Genomic DNA, 22748 nt, shown 5'->3' on the forward strand with positions numbered 1-22748 from the left:
GGACACAGGGTCCAGCTTCTCTAGACACAGGGTCCAGCTTCTCTAGACACAGGGTCCAGCTTCTCTGAACACAGGGTGCAGCTTCTCTGAACACAGGGTCCAGCTTCTCTGAACACAGGGTCCAGCTTCTCTGAACACAGGGTCCAGCTTCTCTGGACACAGGGTCCAGCTTCTCTAGACACAGGGTCCAGCTTCTCTAGACACAGGGTCCAGCTTCTCTGAACACAGGGTCCAGCTTCTCTGGACACAGGGTCCAGCTTCTCTAGACACAGGGTCCAGCTTCTCTAGACACAGGGTCCAGCTTCTCTGAACACAGGGTCCAGCTTCTCTGAACACAGGGTCCAGCTTCTCTGAACACAGGGTCCAGCTTCTCTGAACACAGGGTCCAGCTTCTCTGAACACAGGGTTGTTTGGGGGATTTTGCGAGACGTGTGCAGAGGACTGGGCGTGACAGGGCCTGCCAGCTAGGCTGTCTATCATCGTCTAAATATAAAATGTGATACATCAGGGATATAAATACATTGGCTTGATATCCTTATCTTCACCCTTCACCAATCAAATCACACATTGGGCCACTGATTGGGTGCCTCCCCTGGAGCCTGGAGGAGACTGGAGTCCTGTCTGAGTGCTGTCTATCTGAGTGCTCAGGTGTTACATGTAAACGTTCTTGACTCCTGTAAGGGCCTCTAAATGAGGATCGCTGGTTCTGCCAACAAGAGGCTTTCCTCCGCTGGTGAACCCTGTTCACTGTTCTGCAGAGGACGCACAGTAGAGGACACACTCCCTTTACGTGATTGGACAAGTGTCCTCTCCACAATTCCTGTGTTAGAGGACCGATTAGAGGAGGCTGGGTGGTGGAGAGGAGGAGGAGGCTGGGTGGTGGGGAGGAGGAGGAGGCTGGGTGGTGGAGAGGAGGAGGCTGGGTGGTGGAGAGGGGAGGAGGCTGGGTGGTGGAAAGGAGGAGGAGGCTGGGTGGTGGAGAGGAGGAGGCTGGGTGGTGGAGAGGAGGAGGAGGCTGGGTGGTGGGGAGGAGGAGGAGGCTGGGTGGGGAGGAGGAGGAGGCTGGGTGGTGGAGAGGAGGAGGCTGGGTGGTGGGGAGGAAGAGGAGGCTGGGTGGTGGAGAGGAGGAGGAAGCTGGGTGGTGGAGAGGAGGAGGAGGCTGGGTGGTGGAGAGGAGGCTAAGTGGTGGAGAGGAGGAGGAGGCTGGGTGGTGGAGAGGAGGAGGAGGCTGGGTGGTGGAGAGGAGGCTAAGTGGTGGAGAGGAGGAGGAGGCTGGGTGGTGGAGAGGAGGCTAAGTGGTGGAGAGGAGGAGGAGGCTGGGTGGTGGAGAGGAGGAGGCTGGGTGGTGGAGAGGAGGAGTGGTGCCTTTCCTGACACGATGCAAGATGAGTTCATAAACATCTGTTCTTGTTGGAAACTGAGTTATTTAAAACAGTCTTCTCTCTGACCTCGCAGAAGGGAATGGGTCAGGCCTCAGAACTCTCATGCATACATTCATGTACACTCATACGAGTACACTTCAGAAAAAAGTTCAAATGCTGAAAGTTGTTTCATTCAGCTGTGACGATCAACATGTCTCTCTACCTTGCACTGTATATGTGTACATACGTTATTTGAATGCCTGCCTTAAAAGATTGATCTTGGATAAAAAAATGAGGTTGGCCCTGACTATCATGTGGGGCAGACGTTCAGGCTTGGAAGCCTTATGGTTTCCCTAAGTGCTGGGAAGTATATCCCAGAATGTAACATGTCTCTGAAAGACTCAAACCACCTCTATTATTCAGAAGACAAGAGGCCAGACAATGGATACAAAAGAAGCTGTAACACTGTATTGTGAGTGTGTGTGTGTGTGTCTTCACTTACTGTTCTTCCATGAACATCAATGTAGAGTTAATGCATTGTGCACATTGGAAACGTTCCATATTTGAACTCCATTCGCTCTGAATGTATGACTTTATAGTCCTGTAAGACACTGTTGTCTTGTCAGTTTACTGGAGGACTTGCATGAGAGTGACTAACTGAATGTGGAGAACATTCAAAAAATTGACGCTCCAATCTTATACATTACACTACTATCCTATACATTACACTACTATCCTATCAAGGGTGACATGTATTCCTGCTACTGGCCGGTCAAACTCAGTACCACCCACTCCCACACCCACACACACACACAACCACACACACACACACCCCCACAAGCTTGCATGCACGCACGCACACACGACTGATGTTTATTTTGCTATGAAGGTCCAGTTATGGGCAGCAGTGCATGGTGCATGGTGCATGGTGCATGCATGCATGCAGCCTCTATGGAGCCTTACCAGGATAAGTGGCTGAATGTTTCCTTTAGCTGAAATCCTGTAGATCACATGCAGGCTTCAGTTATCCAGTGACAGGATTAGGCCTGTAGCAGAACCTCCAATCAATGTACAATAATCCCTTGTTTAGTCTACATAACAACAATTTAACAGCACAACAAACATAATAAAATAAATGATTTGTCATTGACAGTGGAATACATAGTAGTGAGATTTCAGGCAATTACTATAATGCGTGATTTCATTTAGAGTATGTTTGTATCTGAACAGGCGCGTCAGAAGTGAATATAACCTGCTGATACTGAGCAGGCTGCTGCAGCGGGTCCTGTTCTAAAAGCCTCCCACATCTCAACCATAAATTCTTGTCTTTGTGAGTGATGCTTTTGGTAGCTATGGAAACCCGATACAATAGATTCACCCAGCCCCCCCCCCCTCTCTCTCTCTCTCTCTCTCTCTCTCTCTCTCTCTCTCTCTGTCTCTCTCTGTCGCTCGCAGTCCTCTCCATCCTCTCCAAAGCTCTTTACTTTGCGCATGTACAGCCAAACTGAACATTGCATCGACTTCAAGATGGCGTTAACACGTCTGGCTTGCTTTCTGGTCCTCCTCTCAACTCACTGTAAGTAGCTAAATTCATGTTATAGATTCCTAACCGAGTATTATTACCAAGGAAAGATCCGTGGGTGATCGGTTCTATGCTGAATCTACTTTTGACTCGTGTGCCGGTTACGTGTTACATTTGTGTCTGATTAGTTGTGATTCTTTCAGACTTAACTAAATATACCTTACAGTATCAAACCATTCACCCAGCACAGAGAAAAGTGTTGAGATCATTGTAGGTCAAATAATATTTGAAAACGACTGATAAGGGAATTTATTTGTCATCATATCGCTAGAGCGTGAGCACTACTGACTCGATGAAATGCCGTTTCTAACGGACGGCGTTTCACTGTCTGGCTTTGTGAAGCGTGTCTTGGAGAACTATTCCTAAACAGTTATTTAAAACATCCACATCTATTTCCGAGTTATAATTTAACCGAGCCTTATCTAAAGAAAACATTCTGCTTTGGTCAATTTGGTGGTTGGATTTGTCGGTTTGGCTACTTCTCTAGTTCCAAAAGTTTTAGGTGTTGGATTTTTAGACAAACAGACGTTCTTAAATTCTGAAATTATATCTTGAAATTTCCAGTTATCTATAGTGAAGTTGTTATATATACATCAGGCTTGTTATAAACCGTACGGCGCTAGAGCCAGTGATGCGAGATAACGGTAGTTTTCCACGGGAACAGACGGTCCGCGGGAGGAGCTTGTGTAGGCCAGCGGGCAGCGCGTGCTTCTGTCCTTAAACAGAGTTTGAAAGTTTTTATTAGCTCTCTCGGAACGATCGATGGACCATCTTTATCTCACCAAATCTAATCAGTTTGATGACATTTGAGAAAGGGTATGGGCCTATGCCATTTGTTAACGGAAAGCTTTGTGTTTCGACGACAAGGCCTTCTCATCCTTTTGGAAACCTGAAATATTAAAATGTGGCAATTTTGGATTTTCCTGTTTGCCTTAGTTTAGTGATACAATATGCAAATCATTTGCCAACATCAAAATATTACGACATTAAAAGTGCGTTTAGAAACTCTTAAGTCTATATCCACAAAACAAGTTTTACATTTTAAATGCAGTTTTCTAACTTTAATTAATCAGCACTTGTTAAAGCAAAACAAAATAAATCACCAAAATGAGGCCATAGCCTGTAGCAGAACTAGAGGGTCGGCGGGTCATCTGTCTGAGGGCTGGGCGAGCGGCGCGAGGACGGGTAGAACAAAAGGAGCCCGAGCCGTCACACCACGCCGTTAGCTTCTGATCATCCAAGTGTGCGGATTGGTTTAAACCTCGGTGGATTTAATTAGGAGGTAGAAATGTTGCAGTGTCTCACACGGCCTCCTTGCAGTCTGGTAGCCTTTAAAGATTACATTAAAAGGCAGACTTGTTGACTGGTGGATAAAAAGGGGGGAAATACATTTCCATTTTAAGAGATGCATTACTTGAGTCATCTTGAGAAATGCAAATGTGTGTCCATGGAATTCATTTAATAAAGAAAATAATGTCTCAGTTATCTGACATCATTATGTCTTTTAGGTAGGACTACTTAACATAATTTAAAGGCGCAAGAAAGTTGTAGGAATGTAGCCTTATTTGTTTGGAATTGTTTTGTGTTTAAAAACATGCCTGCAAGAACATTCTGCCATTTTCCACTATTGTTTTTACCTGAATTTCTCAGAACAGGGGTAAGCACTTAGGAATGCTTTTGCCTGGTACTCCTGCTAGTATGTAGGGGCTTGGACAACGCTCAAAGCAGATCAGAACTCTGCCACATAAACCTCAGCTTCACCACTGGCATTCTCACGATCTTAGAGAAACCACCTGTTCAAAATCCTAATAAATCACTTCTACCTTGTACAGCCTGATCTACCTTGTACAGCCTGATGTAACTTGTACAGCCTGATCTACCTTGTACAGCCTTGAAAGTGGGACACGAGCAAATGTAATTTCAGGCTTGATGAATGACCTTTTTGCAAATTAGTCAGAAATTGATTACTCTACATGACTAAGCCAAGCGACATTTGAAACTCCAGTTGTAGGCCAGTTGTTTTGTGCCTCCTGGCAGCTCAGAGGAAGCAGAGACTTCTATCAGCAGAGACCTCTATCAGCAGAGACAGACAGCTGTCTCTTGTGGAGTGATGTGTGGAGGGCTTCTCTTTGATAGGTCATTTCATCATGCCAAGCGGTTCGGCCTTGCAGCGCTTCACAGAATAGCGGACACATTTTTACTGGGTAAACTCTTCTAACAGCAAACAACTGAACAAGTATGTATTTTAAAGGAGCCCCCAAAACAGGTGTCTTGGCATTGTTTGGCATGTGTGGCATAGCTGCTTATGGAGGGGGGAGCCCTGAGGAAAGTGCTGATCAAGCTAGCTCCAGGAGGGGCTTGTTGTCAAATGCTTCCCTTTCCACCAACAGCTTGTGAGCAAATGTTTGGTTATTCCCTGCATGGCATGTAGGAACCCTTCAGGGCGAGTCACACACAGCCTGACATTTTACTGTAGACAGTAAATGGCAAAGAAAGATAGAAAAATGGAAACATGGACTTCACCAAGGAACCCCAGAGTCCCAGTCAGTTCTTATCAGTTGAATCGTTAACCTTTTAACCCCGAAAGCAATTGTGTGACAACATAAACCCCCCATACTTTAACATGCCTCTCTGTTTTTACTCATGTTGTTCTTAAGACATCAAACTCAGATGTATAAAGAGACATGTAGGATACAGTGCTCAGTAGATAACTATAGCATCATGCTTTATTATCCACATCAGTACCCTCGTGCTCCACATACACACGGCATGGCTCTACCACAAGGACAAACAGCACAGAGCCCTGAAGCAGCTGAGCGCATGAGGAAGGTGTCCGGGCGCAGAGGCTACGGACAGAAATATCTATCCAGGCATCCAAACCTCAGACACTGTTAGCAGCACATGAAGCATTCCAATCACAACCACATGGACGGAAGCCGTCATGGACTGTGTAGTGATATTTCTCAATGTTTAGATAGACTATAAAGAGACTATAAAGGCCTGAGGGGTTTCTCTGGTAGGTGGACAGAAGGGAAGGAGGTGGTGGCAGCTTTGTGGGAGTTAGAAGTCCACCTGTGTTCATATGTCCTTTCATGAGACGACAATCCACATAAACCTCTCACCAGGAGCATGAAAGGTGATCGAAGCCAGCGCCTATCCTGTTTTAATGAATGTTTAGCCTGGTAAACCTGTCAGCTCGGTAGACATGGGTGCAAAAGCTCCAAACACGCTAACCTTTCAGGAATTTTAAGCATGTACGTTCTCTGAACGTCGATAAAAGTATGTGAACAAAAGAGAAGACTGATACAGCAACATCTTTTTCTGTCAAGAGCAGCGAGAATCCATAGTTAGCTTTGTGGCGTGAGGCAGTCTGCTTTTGTTTACTTTGTATTTAGTGACTAATCTAGTCCCCTATCACCCTGTGAGTGTAGGGGCAGTGTTGGGAATACTTCCTGTTTGGGGATGTTTAGAGGTGGTCATGTGATTCCTTGGGGAGGAATCCTGTCTGTGGTGGAGCCTTGGTTCCATGGCTAGGACACAGCCTGGGCTCTCACAGGTCAGACGAGAACACCATCGATCAACATTTGGGAAGCAGTCAATTTAGATGAATGTATTAATGACAAGGCACAGACGAGGCTAAGCTCCGGCGATGTGCTTGGAGTCAGAGCCAGACTTCACATTCTGTTATTGTTTACATTCGGTCATAAAGACAATTACTCTAGCCTGGTATGTCAGACTGAGGTGAAACTTCTCATTCAGATGTGTGGCCTTGTCAGAGACGGATGCATGCGTTTAGTTAAACGATCATTCAATTACAATATAAAGTAGTACTATTCTAAAACAATGTGCTATCTTGTAACTTAATCATCAAGCTGATCAACATCAAACTGGAAATGCTTTCACATGGTACTGTAGTACTGGCTTTGCAGCAGATTTGTTTTGGTTATAAAATCCCTCAGAAATGTTGGTGTTCATCCAAAGGGAGTGGGTTGTTTGGTAACAAAGTGTTGAGTAACTGGGGAAGAGAAGGGTTAGGGTGGTGGGATGTTCATGTAACAGCAGTAACTGGGAGGGTTAGGGTGGTGTTAAGACAGTGTGGAGGAGGGTTAGGGTGGTGGTGTGGAGGAGGGTTAGGGTGGTGTTAAGACAGTGTGGAGGAGGGTTAGGGTGGTGTTAAGGTGGTGTGAAGGAAGGGTTAGGGTGGTGTTAAGGTGGTGTGGAGGAGGATTAGGGTGGTGTTAAGGTGGTGTGGAGGAGGGTTAGGGTGGTGTTAAGGTGGTGTGGAGGAGGGTTAGGGTGGTGGTGTTCCCATGTAATCGTCTCAGATGCTGTATCAACAACACGCTACAAATGATTCATCATCAGGCAGAAACGCAGCATCACATCACGCTTGATCACTCTGACGACCGGCTCGAGATCAGAACATCCAGATGACTGCAGGCTGCCAGGACACTCCTACCTAGATTCTTATCCAGATCATTACAGGCCCCATCAAACTGTCCTACATTACCGCTATCATGTTCATATGAAGGCTTTTCTGGTTTTTCAACAGTAATAACTTTACCACAAAACTGTAATGAAGTGTAACTACATAGTTGGTCCTGTAAGCTTTGCTATGTAACTACATGGTAGTTAATGTAACCTTAATGTTAAGTATTGCTGCTTTTTATGTTATTTTAGATCTTACTGTATCCCCTTTTTGAAATATGGATATTGTGTTTTTAATCAAATACACTCCACTAGGTTTGGCCTCTCTATCTCCAAGGAACTGTTTCTTAATTAGCGTGTAACAACAGAAAGAAAAGGATCAATAGTCGCCCTGCTGCTAAACAACATTAGACCAGCAATGTGTATTTAGCTGACTGACCAGCCTGGAGAGGGCAGATTGTAACCAGACCATCTGTCAATCTGGTGTTAGAGACTAACACCAACAGGCTTCTTAACTGGTAAGATGAAGGTTTTAAGCAGGATCTATTCCACAGTGTTAAATGGCAGGAATTGGCGAGGGAATTATTTGACTTGTTTTTTCTTAGAGTAAATGCATCAGGGAGGAGGGAGTCCTCTGTTGAGACTGAGGTGATCTCCTAGACTATCTCCCAGACCATTAGAGGAGAGGATAGCCTGGGATTTGAAGCGGGTTAGTTCTTCATAATACATAGAGCTGACCTACTAAGGGCTACCATCCATTAAAACTTCATCGTTAGTTGGGTGGAAAAAGAAATAAAATGTGTTGGACGGAACATGAATAAATAAATACCAACGTGCTAATATCTAGGGACATGAATGGCATTTTCTGATCCTGTCACACTGGATCATGGATATGAAGTCGACCCCCTCATGTTTCAGGGCTGGTGGATGGGACTGCTCAGCAGTGCTCTGACCCAGCTGCCACGTGTAACTGACAGCAGCCAGGGGAAGAGCATGCCTGGGATATCTGCCGTAATGCCAGACATAAGTGGCGAGTTTGGAACATGGTGGCCCTCGACAGAGTCCTGCTACAGGCCCGCCTGGGTAATGCTCCATGCCCCCTCTATGTGACAGAGGGTAATGCTCTATGTCCCCTCTATGAGATAGAGGGTAATGCTCTATGTCCCCCCTATGAGACAGAGGGTTATGCTCTATGTCCCCTCTATGTGACAGAGGGTAATGCTCTATGTCCCTCCTATAAGACAGAGGGTAATGCTCTATGTCCCCTCTATGAGACAGAGGGTAATGCTCTATGTCCCTCCTATGAGACAGAGGGTAATGCTCTATGTCCCTCCTATGAGACAGAGGGTAATGCTCCATGTCCCCCCTATGTGACAGAGGGTAATGCTCCATGTCCCCCCTATGTGACAGAGGGTAATGCTCTATGTCCCTCCTCTGAGACAGAAAGGAAGAGAGGGAGGAGGAAAAGCAGCCTTATCAACAGTCATAAAACAGCCTTATCAACAGCCTTATCAACAGCCTTATCAACAGCCATAAAACAGCCTTATCAACAGCCTTATCAACAGTCATTCACATCACTACTCAGAAGTTAGGCGGGCATATGTCACTGCTGTAACATGATCCTGTGAATTCACTCTGAATTCAGCCATAAATAAGATGGTACGTGATAAGCAAGCTTCCAGGAACCGACGAAGGACCAGGGCAGCAGAATTGCCCTCCTTTTTTTTTACTTCAAATTCCATGGAGACTTCTTCAAATATAACCACACTATCTTATCATCCTTCCTCGTAGACAAAAGTTCTGCTTCCAGACCAGGCTTAACATGTTTACTCAGTGGTCCTTATCAGAGCTAGAAGATAACTCCAACCAAACCAAGGGGAATTCACCCAGCTGGCAGAAGCAGGCTGTATTACTAAGAGATTGTTTGACACTTGAAAAAGTAATACAAAAAAAAAATATATATAACAAAAACGTTTGGAGATGGCACAGCGGACCTTGTAATTGAAAGGAGCTAGTTGGACTGGGGTTCTGCTGCACCAGAAGCAATTTACAGCGACCCCGCAATGAGTCCAAGACTAGGAGAGAGAAGACTGTTTAAAAATGTCAATTTATGAACAAAGAAAATGATTTGTTGCAACATGAGACAAAGATTAAAGTTGCCCCTTTAAAACCAATTTAATCCCAACAGAAGCAAGAATAATGTTTTAAGAATCAGGATTACGACAGATTGTCATAGAAATGTATGTCTGTGTAGCTCCTCATGTTGTCGTGGGAACGCTCACGCAGGCAGGAGCCACGTTGATCTCAACTCCACAGGAGGACTAACAGGGGCTCCAACATCGCTCGGAATCAGCAATTGACCATAAAATGAGACTCCCTTAAGCTTGCATGCGCATCACGACAGAATGACAATTATCTGCAAGCTGTAGTGCCCTGCCTGCCTCTGTAGTGCCCTGCCTGCCTCTGTAGTGCCCTGCCTGCCTCTGTAGTGCCCTGCCTGCCTCTGTAGTGTCCTGCCTGCCTCTGTAGTGCCCTGCCTGCCTCTGTAGTGCCCTGCCTGCCTCTGCTGTCACGTCCTCGACGTCCCCAGCCTGCCATCTGAAGCTGGATGGACTGCCGTCCCCTCCGGCTAGGGTCTGTTTCGCCAGCCGTGATTGGCTTCAACCATATTTCTAAAATTGTTAAGAGAACGGCATGGTGTTTAGCTGCTGCTTGAATGTCCCTACTAGGAGACGAGATGTGCATGACAGTATCAAATGTTTATTTATGGCTAATGGTTTAAAGAGATGAATATAGCACACTGCGCTCACGAACCAGGACCGTATTGACTGCTGATCCAGGTCGTAGCCACCCTGAGCACTTCTAGACTCACTGTTACTGCTTCCGCAGTGACGTGCTGGACTCATACAGTGTACTTACTGTACACTGACCTGTTGGACAAACAATGTTCCAGGAGGGCTCCTGCTCTGAATATGTTAATTCCATTACTCCATGCTATTGTACGTTCATAATGGAACTAGAAGGCTATAGACTGAAGCAGGGAGGAACAGTCGAGTGTTTCACTAAATTGTGAAATCTGATGACAGTATAGTGACTCACCCTATGCTCAGGAGCAGAGACAGAGGAGTTAGTATCTGATGTTCCGCCGCCCTCCTTGCACGTGCAGACCTGGAACCAGTCTCATCTCAGAACAATGGCAGTAGAGATGTGTCGTTCTCCTGAAATATTAAACGTGTAAAACTACAGTCAGAATATAACTAACAAATAATTTATCGGGAAAATAAATAAGCCTGGTACAGAACAGTAGAACAAAAGTGTTGTGTGTGTGTGTGTGTGTGTGTGTGTGTATGTGTGTGTATGTGTGTGTGTGTGTGTGTGTGTATGTGTGTGTGTGTATGTGTGTGTGTGTGTGTGTGTGTGTGTGTGTATGTGTGTGTGTGTGTGTGTGTGTGTGTGTGTGTGTATGTGTGTGTGTGTGTGTGTGTGTGTGTATGTGTATGTGTGTGTGTGTATGTGTGTGTGTGTGTGTGTATGTGTGTGTGTGGGGGGGGCAGGTAAAGGAACAGCACTCAGACAGTCTTGTGTGGCCCTGGGAGACTGAACAACAACAAGCCGCCAACAACAAGCCCAGCCAAAGACCCTCTGAAAGCAACTCCAGCTATCTGGCTTGAACTGGAACAATGATCTTATGGGTTCATGCATTTTCCACCACACTTTCAGAAGGAATCTATATCTGTAGGATGATGAGAGCAGGCTCTTAACCGTCCTTTACCCCAGCTGGGCTCGGAGGATCATCCATGTGGAACTGACCAACCATGCAGTTTGATTTCAGATCATCAACACTCAGGATCACGGCCCTCGTGACTGTGGGCACTGTCCCGTAGGTCCAGGCTTCAGCGCTCGCACGCCCAGTGCACGCCCAGCGCACGCCCAGTGCACGCCCAGCGCACGCCCAGTGCACACCCAGCGCACGCCCAGCGCACGCCCAGTGCACGCCCAGCGCACGCCCAGTGCACACCCAGCGCACGCCCAGCGCACGCCCAGTGCACGCCCAGCGCACGCCCAGTGCACACCCAGCGCACGCCCAGCGCACGCCCAGTGCACGCCCAGCGCACGCCCAGTGCACACCCAGCGCACGCCCAGCGCACGCCCAGTGCACGCCCAGCGCACGCCCAGTGCACACCCAGCGCACGCCCAGCGCACGCCCAGCGCTCGCCCAGCGCAAGCCCACCCAGGCCTGGCCTGGTTCTGGACGGGAAGAGTGTGTGTTTCGCCTGCATGTTAATGGACAGTAGTTCACACAGACAGACCGCAGATGTAAGCATTAGATGTGGCTGGAATGGAGTATCTAGGTTAAACCACGGTACTTACGCCTGTTTTCTAGTCTTCCCATCAGGGTTTGGTTGGTACAGTGCATTTAAAGAGATTAGGTCAACAGTTGGCCAATCAGTTAGAGACATCACTTATCCGGGGTGGGGTTAATTGCTATGTGTAACTGCAAAGATCACAACCGGCAATAAGGACATTCCATTCTGTCGTCATGGTAATTGACAAAATATTCTCCTCACTCCACTAATAGGTTTGGCTGTAATCATTCCCAATTAAAGCTATTTTACCCCCTGGCTGTTGCTTGGCTGAGTCATATGAAAATGGCCGTGCCAAAGGACAGTAACAATAGGCCTAGGAGAAGGCCTGTGAAGAGAGCGTGAGATGATGGTTCTGACAAGGTGGCTCCACATCTGGCGGGTGAGGAGGATGGAGGGAGGACGGAGGGAGGACGGAGGGAGGCAGGACAGAAGGAGACGGAGGGAGGGAGGACAGAGGGAGGACAGAGGGAGGACGGAGGGAGGACGGAGGGAGGACGGAGGGAGGACGGAGGGAGGGAGGACGGAGGGAGGACGGAGGGAGGACGAAGGGAGGCAGGACGGAGGGAGGACAGAGGGAGGGAGGACGGAGGGAGGCAGGACGGAGGGAGGACGGAGGGAGGGAGGACGGAGGGAGGACGGAGCGAGGACGGAGGACGGAGGGAGGACGGAGGGAGGACGGAGGGAGGACGGAGGGAGGTAGGACGGAGGGAGGGAGGAGGGAGGTAGGACGGAGGGAGGTAGGACGGAGGGAGGACAGAGGGAGGATTATGTGAGAGGGAGGAGTGTTCCCCCTGGATCATCGTCCAGATGGCTACATGTTTCTTTGCGATGACTAATCTGAGCCTTCTGAATTACTACTCCATCTTTCTGAGATTTAAATAAGAGAGAAAAGCAGTGGGTCTGTAAACAATGTCTCCTCAGAAGTTTCTGGCAGGCTGCTGAGGTAATGGTGGTAATGGTGGTGATGTGTGGTGATGTGTGGTGATGTGTTGATCCTACGGTGACTGGTTGGGCCCCACTTTGTCTCGATGACCTACCCTGCCATATCAGATATGACACTATGGAGATATTTTGGGCTGAACAGTGACTGGAAGCCTCTGACTACCACAGCAGGCCTCTGACCGTTAAAACGGAAGGCGGTCATCTATGTTTTCCGGGCAACAGGTTGCACTGTAACCTTTTATATAACAGTTACGTCTAACTTTGTGTGACTGCATAGCTTTGTTAAGGTTGAAGAAACATCCGCAGAGCTGGACGGTTCTGCCATCTGACACAATCGTCTGGCATTTCCCATGGGGAGTCCCCTCCCCCTTCCCCTTCCTCCCCCAAGCAGGTGATAAGAGCGGGGGTAACTGGCCTGTATGCCACCCCCCAGCCCTCTCCATCTGTTGCTGAGCTACATTCCCTGTCCCCAGCACTCAGCCAGCTTATGCTAACTATGTGAGTCTGCAGTCTGCTTTCACACATGCTCTCCTAGTCACTCACTCTCCTCGGGAATCACATTTGATGTCTCTATCCTTTTTTGGAAAAAGACGAGCATAGGGATCCTGCAGTTGGAAAGGATTTTTATTTATTCTCATTTATGTACCGTGTCAGGCCAAGTGGAAAGTGCTGAATCATTTGTCTGCTCTAAGAAGAAGGCCTCTTGTTTTGTCAGTCATGTAAACAACTATCTGAATACAAGGCCCACTTTGATAGCTTATTATATTTTTCCTTTGTAGATGCTACACATTGCTAAGGTTGGATAGAATTGATCTGCCACTTCACAATTAGATTTTATAAAATGACTTTTTGGGAAGTTCACTCTAACAAGTCTTGTTGTTAGACAAAGGCCAGTTCAGGAAGCCAGTGAACACAACTGGGAATGTTGTGCTTGTAGGCTGTGTGAAGGCAGAGACTCTCTCTTTTGAAGCCACTATGGGAGGAATGTGAAGGCTTGTGACATGTGACCCCCGGGCCAATCAGAACAGGGGTTCACCTGTGAAAGCTGTTCCCCCCCCAGATTCACAGACGTGTGTTCAGCTAACATTCTCCAGTCCTCCTCCGTGCGGCACGCTGCTCCAGAATGGCTTACGAAGCACAAACAGTTGTGGCTCTGAAATTTTTCCCACAGCTTTGCAAAAAAGGTTTGGCAGGCGCTTTAAGGTGACATGAACTACCAAGACCTCATAGAAACTCCTAGAAGAACAACATAGAGCCTGCTTACACTGTTGTAATATACCACCAACACTCAACACCATTGAATTACTAAGTTGTTACTGTGTTTCTCCAATTGATGCTTTTTATAATGCTGCTTTAGACATGATTCTGCCTGGGCAGCAGGACCACTACAAGGGAGCTTCCTTTGGAGAAGATAAGTCAAGAAGTCAGCCAATTAAAACGCAGCATTCCACATTAACAATAAGCGTAACCCACATGTCACCCTCCCAGCTCATGGCTTCTCTATACAGTCTTGCGTAACTGACTATCATTTTCCAAAGGCTATTCATGGAGTAATAGGGGTTGGTCACCTTGATTTAAGGCTCTAGCTTGGCTGTACATCACTGCTCTGGAATCACCAGTGAAAGCAAAGGTTAGGGCCGGCTCATTATTCCCTTGGTTGCTATAGAGCTCGGATTTGCGTCGCCTGCATGCTAAACTAATGTTATTGAAAGTCAGAGCTTATAGGCCCAGACAGTGTGCGGACCCAAACAGACTGCAGTGTGCAGACCCAGACTGACTGCGGTGTGCAGACCCAGACAGACTGCAGTGTGTAGACACAAACAGACTGCACTGTGCAGACCCAGACAGACTGCAGTGTGTAGACCCAGACAGACTGCAGTGTGCGGACCCAGACAGACTACAGTGTGCGTACCCAGACTTCAGTGTGCAGACCCAGACAGACTGCAGTGTGTGGACCCAGACAGACTGCAGTGTGTGGACCCAGACAGACTGCAGTGTGTAGAGCCAGACAGACTGCAGTGTGTAGACCCAGACAGACTGCAGTGTGTGGACCCAGACAGACTGCAGTGTGTAGAGCCAGACAGACTGCAGTGTGTAGACCCAGACAGACTGCAGTGTGTGGACCCAGACTGCAGTGTGCGGACCCAGACAGACTGCAGTGTGCGGACCCAGACAGACTGCAATGTGCAGACCCAGACAGACTGCAGTGTGTGGACCCAGACAGACTGCAGTGTGTGGACCCAGGCCCTACAGATGCTACAGTGCTGGAGACAGGAGAGATGGAGCCATTCTCTGGTCAACATCGATAATGAAAACCAAGAAAGGAGACAGAGAAACCAGCGAAGGGTTAACCCTGCGAATTCTAAGGCCCCTCAACTATATCCTGAAATCAATTTCAAATTGATAAAAACAATTATTGTGCAATTAGAAAACAGCATGTGAAGGGCTGAAAGTATTTTCACTAACCTTAATAGAGTACATAAGAGAATCATTTGCCAGACAGTTTATGACCAGTCCTCGCCTTCAGAGTTGCTGCACAAGTTGGCTTTTGTTGTTCAGAAGTGCAAACAAAGGCCAGTGAATCATCCAGGCTGTGGGGGGGCCATGCTGGAGCGCAGCACAATAGGAGCTCTGGGTTTGTGCTGCTGTTCTAGAGCAGATAACATCTTGATGACTGGACTGAATGCAGTCGGGAGGCCCTATTATGGAGACTTCATAAGCTTTGGGAGCGTCCAGCTCCGCTCCTAGTCCAGGCTGCCGACCCCACAGCTGTGTGGCTGCAGAACAAGGACCAGCTCCGGTCCTGGAACATGTCTCAGGGAACTGGCATGTGTACAACAACCAACATGATTATTGTTCACGACGACCTAAATAAGGAGATAAAAAGGCTGTAAACAACCCACCGTGCTGGCTGTCCCGCATGGCCCCAAAGGGACTGGCACAGGAGACTTGCTGCCATTTTCAGCAGAGGAAATGACCATCGTTTGTTGCAGGAAGTGGGTCGGATTAAGGCTTTTGCTCGTGCTAAGTCAACATGGCTCTGCTAGCAGTGTGGTGTTATTATTCAGCTGTCAGACAAGCCTTACCTCACTGCTTTCTGACGTCCAGCCACACACTTAACAATGGCTGCTTATCACCACAGCCCAGGCTACAATGGCTGAGCCTCTGTCCCACTGCACGGCCAGCACGGCAGCAGGTTGGACTGTACCGGTGGGGTTGTTGTGAACATGAATAGCGTTCAGATTTAACTGACAACAAAGCGCTCGAGTGGAGATGTGTCTTTTGATCTCGAGGGGAATTATGAAGGATTTGTGTGGTGAGGAGGGCAGTATGGACATGTTCATATCAGCCATGCAGAGATGAAGGAGGAGGTGTAGGTTGTGACGCAGGGATGGGCTTAAAGCTTTGGATATAGGATGAGGATATTTATAATGTAGCTTTCACTACTGGAGGTTTAACCTAAACATAAACGTATTACAGAACAGAGCACCAGCAGGGTTTACTATATGAACAACATAAAAACCCCCATGAGAAATAACTCACCGCAGTTACTATATCTTGGGTTGTTTTAGTAATCATAGTATTTCACATACAGGAAAAAAAGAAAAAGATTCACTGAATGCTTCTCGTCATACTCTCTATCCAACAACTACAGGCCTTTCATCACACTTGGAAAGGGCTGGGGTGGAAATTACATTCCTAATTAGGATTAAGGAAGGGGCAGTCTGGCTGGATGGGAATGCGAGGCATTCGCAGGGTGCACAGCCTCTGCCATCTGTGCACAGTACAGTGAGCAGCTAATTCTGGCACAGAGTGTGATGCAATTTAACACAGATTTTCATGGTAGCAGATTCAAGCTCAGGATTGACTTGGTCTACCAGCCAAAACTCTCTGTGTTGAGCTGAATTGAGCCCCTAGATCTCTGTAAGCCTTCACAGTGGAGCCCCCCAATTGATGTTGTCGAGTGGGTGTGAGGCTGGTCTGGTATGTTGGCGTGTCAGAGTGCTGCGTCAGGAGGAAGACGCCCTTCCAGTAATCTGCTTCCTGCCGCAGTTGGCTTTTAAAGGAGGCGTTTTCAGCATCGTTCTCAATGAAGACGACCCGGGGACGACCCAGCGGGTTTGAGAAACAAGCTACCGACGGATGTTGTTAGTGAGGAGGGTCGAGGCAGCGCTGGCTGTGATGCAGCAGGAGATTCTGCAGCCCTGCTTTACCTGAGAGCACAATTAGCAGGCGCTAGGGACCTCGGTCCGCGCTGACAGCCTCTATAAATACCGCTTATGCCTCTCGAAGGCTAACCTGTTCTCACCCTCGTGGGGAATAACTCACCAGCCCGCTGCCTCGGACACCCGCTTGCATCATTACTAACCTGTATCACTAAATGTCAGCACTGATACTAAAACTCGCTACATATCAGTTTCATCTTTGGCTCATTATTTATGATCGGTAATAAGGCCTTTTGCTACACCACTATACTAATACTTTCCCTACATATCTGTGCAAATGTCTGCCCCAGGTATAAATATTTAGATAGCTGCTACAGGCAAAGATTATTTAAAGATTGAAATGTAAGATTTGTTGATTATATCGTATCAGTCCTGCTTGCTGATTCCTTGTTGCCTTTGGGTTTAGCGGCATACTTGTGTGTAAGAGGTTGTTAAACGGTGTGCATTCCGATCACAGCGGCTATTTAAACCATACCTGCACACATAACTACTGTAGCTCTTCACAACTGTATACGATGGAAAAATACAACAATAAGAAAACTAAATTTGTGGCTGTGAATTTGACAGTTAGGGTTAGATTTATTTACATCAGTTTTAGCGGAATAGTTCCAAACATCTGTAAATCTCACAGTCTTGAATTTATTTGGCGGGTTTTATATCTGGTGAACACAGTGCTGGTGTTCTAGATCCATCATAACACGTCACAGGGAGTCAATGGAGCATTAAATTATCCCAGCATATTTACATTCTTAACGTTCAGTTTTCACACACAGAAAATAACCGAGATATGGCCATACCAGAACTGTTCTGTTGTGATTCAACATCCCTGATGCCTGTCCTGTTTACAGTGTCCCATTATTGCCTTCTCATCCGAGTCAGTAGGATGTAACGATAATCAGCTTCTATAATAGTCATATCTGGAATGTCATCATTCCTGAGACACAATAGGCTCCATCCTAATTGTTTATTTAGCATTCATCCCCTCTACGAGAGACTCAAATGTGTGTCACTAAACAAAGGTCTCCATTAGCAGACAGGAGGGTGAGACCCTGAGCATGAGAACCAACAGCTAAAGAACCTGGGACTAATTCAGACACAGAACAGTTGCATAATAAAGGCAGGATTGTTTGGCATGAGTGTAATTGAGGGTGATCTGCTCAGACTATTTAGAAAACACTTTCAAAAGCACTTCACATGTCATGTGCAGATCACATCTCGTATTCCACAGTAATGCTGAGGTGTGAGGAACTGGAAGCCTGCTATCATGCTAGTCAGAGGTGCAGCGTGCCATGCTAGCTAGTCAGAGGTGCAGCGTGCCATGCTAGTCAGAGGTGCAGCGTGCCATGCTAGCGAGTCAGAGGTGCAGCGTACCATGCTAGCTAGTCAGAGGTGCAGCGTGCCATGCTAGCTAGGGGGAGGTGCAGCGTGCCATGCTAACTAGGGGGAGGTGCAGCGTGCCATGCTAGCTAGTCAGAGGTGCAGCGTGCCATGCTAGCTAGGGGGAAGTGCAGGGTGCCATGCTAGCTAGGGGGAAGTGCAGGGTGCCATGCTAGCTAGGGGGAGGTGCAGCGTTCCATGCTAGCTAGTCAGAGGTGTAGGGTGCCATGCTAGCTGGGGGGAGGGTGCCATGCTAGCTAGGGAGAGGTGCAGCGTGCCATGCTAGCTAGGGGGAGGTGCAGCGTGCCATGCTAGCTAGTCAGAGGTGCAGGGTGCCATGCTAGCTAGGGGGAGGTGCAGCGTGCCATGCTAGCTAGGGGGAGGTGCAGAGTGCCATGCTAGCTAGGGGGAATTGCAGGGTGCCATGTTAGCTAGTCAGAGGTGCAGGGTGCCATGTTAGCTGGGGGGAGGTGCAGGGTGCCATGCTAGCTAGGGGGAGGTGCAGCGTGCCATGCTAGCTAGGGGGAGGTTTAGCGTGCCATGCTAGCTAGTCAGAGGTGCAGGGTGCCATGCTAGCTAGGGGGAGGTGCAGAGTGCCATGCTAGCTAGGGGGAAGTGTAGGGTTGCTCAGGTGACTGGGAGGGTTCTCGTGGACCGGCGCTGTGGATGTTCGCTGGAGGACAGGGCCCAGCCAGATGCAGACTAATGCTGACGAAGTCTGACAGGCTCTCAGGCACTCTGTCACACCGTCAGTCCCCTCCTCTCACCCTCACCCCCCACCTCACCCCCCACCTCACCCCTCTCCCTGGCTTGTCTGGGACCTGGTGTGGGACCCACAGCAGATCAGAAAGCTTTCTCTTTCTCTACTCCTACCATCTACATATCAATCATTCTGCTTGAGTCTGCTTACTCTTTTCTCCCAAGAGACGTTCATATAGTGCAGACAGAAGGTTCAGCGGAGGACTTAAGAATCTAATCCCAAACGGACACACCACACACTGCAGGCCATTCTCCCTTCCCCACATCATGCATCTTACTCTTGTGTGTAACTTTCCAGTGTGTGTCATGTAAGACTGAAGGGATGTTGCAGTGGGTACGCAGAGCGTGGTGTGCTCTGAAGGGGAGCAGTGTGAGGTGGTCTCTTCAGGGACTTGTGTTATCTCTGCTTCATCTCATCTATTTTTAGCCTGATGGAATGAGGGAGGACTACAAAGTGTCTCCTGTCGATTCTAAACTGTGGGCTGAGAAACTACCTCACACACAGAGTCAGCTGGGGTACCCACTTCCTCACAGAGTCAGCTGAGTACCCACTACCTCACAGAGTCAGCTGAGTACCCACTACCTCACAGAGTCAGCTGAGTACCCACTACCTCACAGAGTCAGCTGAGTACCCACTACCTCACAGAGTCAGCTGAGTACCCACTACCTCACAGAGTCAGCTGAGTACCCACTACCTCACAGAGTCAGCTGAGTACCCACTACCTCACAGAGTCAGCTGAGTACCCACTACCTCACAGAGTCAGCTGAGTACCCACTACCTCACAGAGTCAGCTGAGTACCCACTACCTCACAGAGTTAGCTGAGTACCCACTACCTCACAGAGTTAGCTGAGTACCCACTACCTCACAGAGTCAGCTGGTGTACCCACTACCTCACAGAGTCAGCTGAGTACCCACTACCTCACAGAGTTAGCTGAGTACCCACTACCTCACAGAGTTAGCTGAGTACCCACTACCTCACAGAGTTAGCTGAGTACCCACTACCTCACAGAGTCAGCTGGTGTACCCACTACCTCACAGAGTCAGCTGAGTACCCACTACCTCACAGAGTCAGCTGAGTACCCACTACCTCACAGAGTCAGCTGAGTACCCACTTGCTCACAGAGTCAGCTGGTCTTTCATTACAAACTCAGCGCTGGTTTAAACAATGCCTCACACCTACAATAACAGCTGATCTTTAAATCTTCAGTTGCATGCGATGACGATCAACTGGCTCTCAGTCATTCAATGCAGCCTCTACCATCCCAGTAACCACTAGCAACACCAGCTTCCTGGTAACCAGGTGACTCCCCCTCCAGAGTGTTCTGAGCATGCTCAGTGTCACCACGACCCCCTCAGCAGCCTGATCCTAGCTCATCCTTCACTTCTTTCATATCGGAGGAGTTTCATAGAAACACAAAGTTATCTGTGCCACACTGAAGGCTAGAAGTTGTGTTTTCGTGATTTCCCAAGCCACTTCAGAAAAGAGATTTAGACAAATCTAGAAAATGACTTTTCATATGGTCTTATATCATTAGAGGAGAAGTCGTGTTAATCTTCTGTACTTACGTAAAGACGCTCCACTGAGCTCTTCATAATCTATGTCATCACTCACAATGGGGAGACTTCTGGAACGGAATGATACAAAAACAGTTGAAATCTGGATTTTGGACCTGACAAGTCATGTGTTGAGACTGACCTCCAGCAGGTCGATGATCTTGGTGACGGGGCACAGCTGCAGCAACACAAGCTGAGCACCTTTCAGCCCTACAGTCCTGCCTCTCTTACTGTCCTGCCTCTCCTACTGTCCTGCCTCTCCTACTGTCCTGCCTCTCCTGCTGTCCTGCCTCTCTTACTGTCCTGCCTCTCTTACTGTCCTGCCTCTCCTACTGTCCTGCCTCTCCTACTGTCCTGCCTCTCCTACTGTCCTGCCTCTCTTACTGTCCTGACTCTCCTACTGTCCTGCCTCTCCTACTGTCCTGCCTCTCCTACTGTCCTGCCTCTCTTACTGTCCTGCCTCTCCTACTGTCCTGCCTCTCCTACTGTCCTGCCTCTCTTACTGTCCTGCCCCTCCTACTGTCCTGGCTGTTATTTTCACAGAAGACTAACATGTTTTTTTTTGCTACTTTCTCCTTGACAGGAAGTCGGACAAAGACAGGTTTGTCACATGATTCTGTGGTGGTCGATAGAGAAAAACATTCATAGATTTCTGTATTTCTATTGACTCTGGAGCATTTTAGAGTGGTTTGTTTGGAATCTGACACTAATCATTTAGCTGTAAAGTGGTCTGTGTGTGTGTGGCAGACTGTGGGGTGAGTGAGAGAGAGAGAGTTGTGTGAGAATGTCTGTGTGAGTGAGAGAGAGTTGGTTGTGTGAGAGTGTGTGTGTGAGTGAGAGAGAGTTGGTTGTGTGAGAGTGTGTGTGTGTGAGTGAGAGAGAGTTGGTTGTGTGAGAGTGTGTGTGTGAGTGAGAGAGAGTTGGTTGTGTGAGAGTATGTGTGTGTGAGAGAGAGTTGGTTGTGTGAGAGGAAATAGAAAGAGGTCAAAAAACATGGTGCTGTTAAGTGTCCAGTTTGACACTATTCACACAGAGAAGCTTAGCAATACCAGAGTTGCAAGTTGTAGAATCTGAGATACAAAAACCAACACATCACATCAGTTATGTCACTGCATGGTCGTGAGGGTTCATAAGAGAGTTCAGTATGAAAGCCAGAACACAACACTGCCCAAAGGAAGTGGACATTCAACAGAAAAACTACTAAATATATGGTATGGCAGTTCAGTCTACCTGGAATATTGGATTCACCATCCAATCAATATCAGTGCAGGAATAAACAAGAATATAATTGTAGCTGCTGAACCAGGGAGGGTAATGACCAGCCCTATGGTCACCTCTGCTGTTCCACAGGGAACTGAATCCATGCAGCGTTTAAAAAAGAACAAGGAATAGGATCGTCCTTAATTATATTCTACTGACTGAACAAATGTGCTGAATGTTTTGTTAATGCTACACTTAACTGCAGATTATTCTCAGATTCAGAGCAGCAACCAAACCTTCGCTTGTGATCATGGATGATGTGAGCTTGTGATCATGGAGGATGTGAGCTTGTGATCATGGATGATGTGTGATTTTCAGCCAAGCTGAAAACAGAATGGTAGATTTAAAGATGGTAAATAGAGAGGCGGTGGTGATCTTGAGAATGTTTGTTTTCCTACTGGGCTGGTCTCTCTCTCTAGAATCCGAACTGGGAGAACACAGTCTGTTCTTCTCAATAACAGACAGGGGAAATACTGAATACATAAATGTCTCAAGTTTAAAACATGATAAAAAATAAAGCAATAACCTCAAATGCTTTAATCAGTTCTCCAGACATCAACTTCAGTCCACATCTGTGATCCCCTGATGGGCTCTGTGTTCTGGGAAGGTAATCCTCCCATCTCCAGGTGTGTCTACTGTCTGATGGATCTCTGGGAAGCTATCAGAGCATCACTCTGAGATTAACCAAGAAAACAAGAAACAAGCCAGGCCCACAGAAGAGGCAGGAGATTAGAGGAGACTGGATGCAGTGTGGAGCCAGCTGCACCCTGGGAGGAGAGGAGGCAGGAGAGGAGGCAGGGGGAGGAGGCAGGGAGAAGAGGCAGGGGGAGGAGGCAGGGGGAAGAGGCAGGGAGAGGAGACAGGGGGAGGAGGCAGGGGGAGGAGGCAGG

General features: G+C 47.8%; 1 protein-coding gene and 1 long non-coding RNA gene across 2 annotated transcripts in view; one reads left to right on the top strand and one right to left on the bottom strand.

Annotated features, from left to right (window-relative positions):
• Positions 1-20871, bottom strand: part of LOC124482772 — a 41435-nt gene extending 20564 nt beyond the window's left edge. Inside the window, exons 1-2 of the long non-coding RNA XR_006957769.1 lie at positions 15147-20871; positions 10471-10589 (exon numbers count right to left, since the gene is read on the bottom strand). This is a non-coding gene — a long non-coding RNA (uncharacterized LOC124482772). The remainder of the gene's footprint in view (positions 1-10470; positions 10590-15146) is intronic.
• The window catches only part of jam3b (junctional adhesion molecule 3b), a 28736-nt gene continuing 8803 nt past the window's right edge, over positions 2816-22748 (top strand). Inside the window, exon 1 of the mRNA XM_047043272.1 lies at positions 2816-2937. Within this exon, the coding sequence (XP_046899228.1) occupies positions 2853-2937 (85 nt within the window). The 5' untranslated portion in view covers positions 2816-2852. The remainder of the gene's footprint in view (positions 2938-22748) is intronic.

The sequence above is a fragment of the Hypomesus transpacificus genome, chromosome 20 (assembly GCF_021917145.1).
Source record: "Hypomesus transpacificus isolate Combined female chromosome 20, fHypTra1, whole genome shotgun sequence".
NCBI classification, from domain to species: domain Eukaryota; kingdom Metazoa; phylum Chordata; class Actinopteri; order Osmeriformes; family Osmeridae; genus Hypomesus; species Hypomesus transpacificus.